Genomic DNA, 6,971 nt, shown 5'->3' on the forward strand with positions numbered 1-6,971 from the left:
GTCGGACTGGGACTTACATTCAGCCCTGGCATTTGCGAGCACACAGGCCACTTGCTATGAAGTGAATGTGATATCTGTTCGTTGATTTTTGTGGCTCGCTCGAGATATACATCACATTTACAGAATACAAACTGCTGTGAAGCCAGAATAACACTATGTGAAATTTAAAGGGAACCTGTCAGGTCCGATAACTATTTACCTGCAGATATAGGGTTAATCTGCAGGTTAATAGTATTATGAAGGTGCCCAGCTGCTGTACTGAAAGTGTGGCACCCAGGACAAAATAAATTGTATTTCTCCCAGAAACCACTGTTTTCAGCCATGCAGGAGTGCCCGAAGGAGAGGCCCACAGCTGGCACCAGCCCATCTGGCATTTGCGAGAATTGCCAGATGGCCAGTCTGGCCCTGATACTGTGTAATGGTGGCACGACTTTTATAGAGGTTCTGCAGCTGATTTTGTGCTTCCTCCATGTCACGAATTCCCATAATTAGGGCCAAACTAAAAGGGGCCTCTCACAGGACGGAGAGTAGCCGCATGGCTCCTCAACAATCAGGACTTGCATCATTTCTTTACCGGGGCTGTAAACGCGAGGAGGGCAGAGGGGCCCCTGGCCCAGAGCTGATATGTGCTCATCAGGCCGCCCTCGGAGGTCCCCAGACTGCAGGCGATCACTGGGGCGAGAGTTCACTTACCCTCTGCAGCTTTATGGCCAGAACGATGGAGCGCGAGCAGAGGATGAGGGACGTCAGACACGTCAGGATCACAAACCCATCGAAGACCAAGATGTAATGAGTGTTCTTCTGAACTGCAAAGAAACAGAAGCGTCAACACACAGAAGTAAGACGACGTGGAGCGAAACCTCGTGTGCCGCCATTTATCCCAAGAGCCACCCCGGCACTGAAGCGGCCTGTAGAGTCCGGCAACTTTCTTTTTCATCCCAAGATGAAACATGAGGCAGGACTTTCATTTTACTCCATAGACGGTGAATCGCATCATGCAATGTGTCACCGGGAATCACTGCCCACAGCCCCGGCCCAAAAACAGGCGCCCGGTGAGTCTGGTTGTGTTCCCCATCAGGGAACCGGGACTTAATGTCTTAATTTTGCCAACACCAATGCTGATGAGCGCGCCATGGGCCGTAGTGCTCACATTTATTACCTCCAGGGCTCTGAAGATGAGAAGGGGCTCTGCCACCATCGGCCTCAACCACGTGTACACCGTGCTCTATGGCGTCGGGTTTTCATCTGAATCCCTGAAGACACGGGAACCACACAGGACCCCTGAAAAAGCCATGCAGGGTAATGGGGCAGACTTAGTTTCACCTCCTTTCTGGTGGCGCCATCGTGTCCACCATTTTCTGGGAATTTATATGAAAACACAAGCGCAGCGCTCAGCACGGAGCACCATGTAAGTTAGTCGATAAAGCCGGTCCCGACTTCGGCGCAGGCACAAGTCTGCACAATCATTGTGGGGTTTTTCCTTTTCTACATTGAAAATTGTGCATTTCTGCAACAGAATAAAAGTCCTGGAGAAAATCCACAGCTCGTTTGTGCCGAGCAGAAAAACTCAGAGCAAATGATTATAAAACGTCACCGACTTGTGGGGTCCTGTAACCCGGGCACTTCACCCCTAAAAGCGGTGGGTGGGAACCAAAGCCCCTTTACCCTTAGTGATGGAGGAGTCCGAGAGAAGCTACCTACAGTATATGGCCGACGTTACCCCAGACAGCGACCCCATCAGTGGTGTGAACTACAAGGTGCGGAGTCCATTGTCATCCATTTATTTCTAACCTACAATTATTACATCTGCAGAAGTGAAAAGATGTAAAAACCACAGAAGAAAATAAATGGAGAACGGAGCGGCACGTGCCGGGTTCTGGGGACTTACTGGAGCCAGATATTTGCCAGTCCTTACAGTCCTGGATGGTGGCATCACTCTCAAAGAAAATCTTCACTTTGCCGCTGTGCGCCTGATTATTGAACGTGATCTGGAAAGAGAAGATTCCCCCGATCCAATAAATGAAGACCGAGATGAACTTCACACCCGTCTTATGTATATAGTGAAGCTTAAAGCTGGAAACAAAAACGATAAATCAGGATTGTTCCCCGGACGAAGGCGAGAAATCCACATTACAGCGATGGCTCAGTCCCCATGGGGCAAGTTTACCACAATTCATCACCATCAGAACATAAAAACCGTAAATGTCGCCGAGGACCCGATGTAACGAAGTGTTATTTGCCTTATTGTGGAACACGTAGCAGTCGGGCAGCTCTCGCACTCGGATCGTTTGCAGATCGATTCCTTTCAGCCTAAAGGAGATTTCAACCTTAATAAGCCTGAAATATAAGAACGAAAACAATAAGACGTAAACGAGGCGTTACATCATCTCCAGCCCCAACACCTGACAATACAAGGTTACCTGTAAAACTCCAGATTGAAGAAGGAGGAATTTATGGCGGGATCACGGGGCGGACTGTGCGCCAGCAGCTCCGGCTCCAGGTGTAAACACTCTGCAAACACAAGAGCGGCTCAGTCCTGGAGTGCAGCAGCCGAACCCATCAGAGACATTCCTACAGGTGACTCACCGGGGGACGCACGAGGCGCTGCACCGCACCGGGGGGGGCGCACGAGGCACTGCACCGCACCGGGGGGGGCGCACGAGGCACTGCACCGCACCACTGACACACCGCACCGGCGGACGCATGAGGCGCTGCCCATCACTGTGGGCGCACGAGGTGCTGCCCAACAGCCACGCGAACCATGCACCCACACAACACCCAGCAAGATGAACAATCACCAGGTGTCCAGTCAGGGCCGGTCCCCATTATATCCCCCACGTCCCATGATGGAAAGGATTATTTGGCTCGAGCATGGCACAACCAATCCCAAAATTGAGTTTCTAGTTCTGGCTTATAGCCCAAGTCATGTGATAAGGCTCGTTATAGGGTCACTATTGACTTTTAGGATTGCTACTTCCTGTAGGTGGCACTAGAGTTCTTGTCCTCTTCCTCTCTGAAGAGTCAATTTGCATATTGCTACCCCAAAAAAAACTCAGGTTTTCCCCCAGAGACCCAATTTGAAGCTAATGGGCCCCAATCGCCAACTACTACCAGCCTTTAATAATACTGTTCTTCTCATAAGCGAGACGGTGACCATTTTGGCCTCACCCCGCTGCCTCCCGATACAATTTCTACCCCTGGTTTCCTCAAAACTAGTAACACCCCTGGTGTTCACGCTGCACAGATCATCTAACTCAATGGGAGGGGAAGAAAAGAAGGCACTCCATCTGCTGTCAGCATGGCCCTGGGGTGGGAGATAACCCTTCCATGGGGGGCACACAAGAGCTGGATAAAGACTCTTGACTGTAAAGAAGCCGTTCATATTCTGATGGTAAAACATTTCTCTCTGCACACAATGCCCCGGTCTAATGTAATGGAGATCACGTCTGGGCGCATTGCTGCAGAAGAGCAGGAAAGTCATCTCAGCTCCCTTCATCCCTAGGGTGTAATATGGAAATACCTGTGTCTACAGTAGGGTCTATGTAGAAGGTGTCGTTGGACGGGTGTATTAACCCCCGGTGGTAATGCTGTTTGCAGATCTTCAGGCCTTTTCTTTTTTCCTCATTTTCATAGCTGACTGTCCCAAGCGAGAGGTTGCCGATCTGACGGTACTAAAGAAAACGCAGGAATGGATGAGACACTAATGTGGCCTGAGCTGTAGATTAACCCCAGAGATTCTCCACCCGATATTGAAGGCTGAAGAGCTGAAAAGGGAATCTGTACAAATAGTATTTAGCAAAAGTAGTGAAAAAAAGAAAAGGGGAGATAGAAATGTCGGCCTCGTCCCTACGGTGTCAGAGCGGAGTCATTCCGGACCGGACGCTGTAGCTGCTCCGACACCGTCTTTCATAGGTTGTCAGCAGATCCAGTGTCAGGTCGGGCTCAGATCTCCCAGTATAGGGATCGACCAGATCACGGCGGTCGGCAGTCGTCACCCCAGAGGTCAGCTGGAATCTATTCAGTCCGCCTGCAGCGCCACCACAGGGTAAAAGTAGTATTACACAAATCAGTAAATGCCGAGTCCTCCAGAGTGGGAGATGCCCTCTGACCCTGCTCATAAATGGGGGCCCGGTACAGGAGAGCCCCTCCATTACGCCATGAGATACGGGGTATACAGGGGTCCGGTACAGGAGAGCCCTTCAATTACGCCATGAGATACGGGGTATATGGGGGTCCGGTACAGGAGAGCCCCTCCATTACGCCATGAGATATGGGGGTCCAGTACAGGAGAGCCCCTCCATTACGCCATGAGATACGGGGGTCCAGTACAGGAGAGCCCCTCCATTACGCCATGAGATACGGGGTATACGGGGGTCCGGTACAGGAGAGCCCTTCAATTACGCCATGAGATACGGGGTATATGGGGGTCCGGTACAGGAGAGCCCCTCCATTACGCCATGAGATATGGGGGTCCAGTACAGGAGAGCCCCTCCATTACGCCATGAGATACGGGGGTCCGGTACAGGAGAGCCCCTCCATTACGCCATGAGATATGGGGTATACGGGGGTCGTGCACATCACATGGTTACCTGGTCGATCACATAGAAGATGCTGTCATATAGGTCTCTCTGGGTGTAGACCGTGCGGCTGTAGTCATCCTCATCAGTGCCGGTGTAACCCTTAAGGAACAGGTGCTTGAAAGCCATGGTGTTCTCCTCCTTGAAGGACACGACCAGTTGATTACTGAGCCCGAAGAGAATGAGCTGAAAGAACGGAAACCATCAGACGGTCTCTCCGCAGGGGCCCCAAGCGGTCAGTGTCCACCCCTGGCCACAGTCACTGCAGCATAGAAGGGGTTAATGGCCAGGACGGAGGCAGGTTCTGGTTACAGCAGACACTGCGTGCTAATGGGTCAGACTGAGCGCCGACATGTACAGCACCTCATCAGGACCCTCCCAGCCCGTATATAGATGGTGCAAGAATGGGTTATTGGGGAGGGGCGCAAGCAGCGAGAGGTTACAGATCCCCCCATAATAAAGGGGAGACGGCACCAGGGTCTGAGCACACGGCCGCGTACCTGCGTGGTCACCATGACTATCTTCAGGACCTGGAGGGCGAGTTTCCATGGGATCTGCCGCCGCGCTCGGTACTTGTCACAGGGACTCATGAAATAAAACTTCAGATCTTCGCGCAGTTTTACGCCTTCCCGCTCCACCTCTGACTCCACGGCGCCTCCTCTAGGCAGGAGAAGAGAAGAAACGTAAATGATTAGCCGCAGACGAGCGATCAGACTGAGCAACTTCACCATAGGACCACTAACCCCCTCCCCACCGGGGACATTAGACAGCATCCACCCTGCACTGACCCCGAAAACATTATCTGGAATATGGAGGCTCTGCAGAAGTTGTCAGGGTGGGGAGGACCAGGGGGCGGTTGCATTTCATCGTCTCTGCTGCGGGAAGTCAGAGATCCCCTTTAATTAATATTAAACCCCCTTTGCCGGCGGCGCCGTGGACAAGACCTTAACTTCTCTACAACATCCAGATATAAAAGTGTTTTCCATCCTGGATGATGGGCGACATAGGGTGAAGGAGTAAATGACCGGTCAGGAATAATACAAATATTCCGGAATGTTCTATATGACGGCGGCAGAAAAGTCTGTTTCCAAATCTCACAGCGGATGATCTGGCAATTCACCTCTATAGAAAGTCACACACTTCAGGCCGGACGGTCTTACATTTTTTTGACACAATGACCTAAAGAATTTTTTATTCTAACCTCGGAGCGTTCTCACCGTCACTTTTTTTTGCCAACTGTTATATAGCAGCATAAATCCCTGTAGAGACGGTGGTCTTCACAGGCTGAGGGGTCTCCTGTGAGTGGCGGGTATGCGGAGGAAAGCGGCGGAGGAGGAAAGCGACAAATCAATATTAAAGTGGATTTCCTTTTACATAAAGCCGGGGCCCATTGTTAGGATAGATCATCACTTTATTATCAGTAGGGTCTTTCCTCTGAGACCCCCACGTACCCATTCTGGACAATGATTCACTTCCCTGCACAGTCAGGTGACCACAAGTGCAGCCATGCAAATAATCATTGGAAGAGGTCACAGGATTACACCATCACTATAGACACCTTATTCTCAAAATCGGTGGGGTCCCGGGGGTCCTAAGGGGGTCCCACTAACCTCAGTAATAATTACAAAAAGAAGATAATAGTCGCTAAATAATTCCAGACCACCAGGAGGGTGTGACATTCTGCTGGTGGTCTGCTCCAATCATGGGACTTTTGCTGTCACTCTAACACACTTAGAAGACCCCTTTAAATGCACTGACCAGGAGGGAGTAGTACAGCAGTGCCCAGGACATGCCCGACAGTCACCCCCAGTGATCACAAGACGTCCCTGCAGTCTCTGTTACTTACATATCCAGCATTTCATCGTCTTCAGGAACAGACGAACCGTTCATCATAGGGAAATCAAACATCCTCCTGGAGCGGAGGAAAGTCCATAAGGGTCCCAGTCCAGGGAGCGGAGGAAAGTCCTCAAGGGTCCCAGTCCAGGGAGCGGAGGAAAGTCCTCAAGGGTCCCAGTCCAGGGAGCGGAGGAAAGTCCTCAAGGGTCCCAGTCCAGGGAGCGGAGGAAAGTCCTCAAGGGTCCCAGTCCAGGGAGCGGAGGAAAGTCCTCAAGGGTCCCAGTCCAGGGAGCGGAGGAAAGTCCTCAAGGGTCCCAGTCCAGGGAGCGGAGGAAAGTCCTCAAGGGTCCCAGTCCAGGGAGCGGAGGAAAGTCCTCAAGGGTCCCAGTCCAGGGAGCGGAGGAAAGTCCTCAAGGGTCCCAGTCCAGGGAGCGGAGGAAAGTCCTCAAGGGTCCCAGTCCAGGGAGCGGAGGAAAGTCCTCAAGGGTCCCAGTCCAGGGAGCGGAGGAAAGTCCTCAAGGGTCCCAGTCCAGGGAGCGGAGGAAAGTCCTCAAGGGT

General features: G+C 51.7%; 1 protein-coding gene across 1 annotated transcript in view; it reads right to left on the reverse strand.

Moving 5' to 3' along the window:
- MCOLN2 (mucolipin TRP cation channel 2) overlaps nucleotides 1-6,653 on the reverse strand; it is an 11,629-nt gene extending 4,976 nt beyond the window's left edge. Inside the window, exons 1-9 of the mRNA XM_073645267.1 lie at nucleotides 6,424-6,653; nucleotides 5,078-5,237; nucleotides 4,590-4,763; nucleotides 3,521-3,671; nucleotides 2,421-2,511; nucleotides 2,241-2,337; nucleotides 1,889-1,988; nucleotides 694-806; nucleotides 575-579 (exon numbers count right to left, since the gene is read on the reverse strand). Coding sequence (XP_073501368.1) covers nucleotides 575-579; nucleotides 694-806; nucleotides 1,889-1,988; nucleotides 2,241-2,337; nucleotides 2,421-2,511; nucleotides 3,521-3,671; nucleotides 4,590-4,763; nucleotides 5,078-5,237; nucleotides 6,424-6,485 — 953 coding nt within the window. The 5' untranslated portion in view covers nucleotides 6,486-6,653. The remainder of the gene's footprint in view (nucleotides 1-574; nucleotides 580-693; nucleotides 807-1,888; nucleotides 1,989-2,240; nucleotides 2,338-2,420; nucleotides 2,512-3,520; nucleotides 3,672-4,589; nucleotides 4,764-5,077; nucleotides 5,238-6,423) is intronic.
- Between the last annotated feature and the right edge of the window lie 318 nt (nucleotides 6,654-6,971).

The sequence above is a fragment of the Phyllobates terribilis genome, unplaced genomic scaffold, assembly GCF_046119375.1.
Source record: "Phyllobates terribilis strain yellow unplaced genomic scaffold, ASM4611937v1 Scaffold_8__6_contigs__length_399053987, whole genome shotgun sequence".
Taxonomy (NCBI): domain Eukaryota; kingdom Metazoa; phylum Chordata; class Amphibia; order Anura; family Dendrobatidae; genus Phyllobates; species Phyllobates terribilis.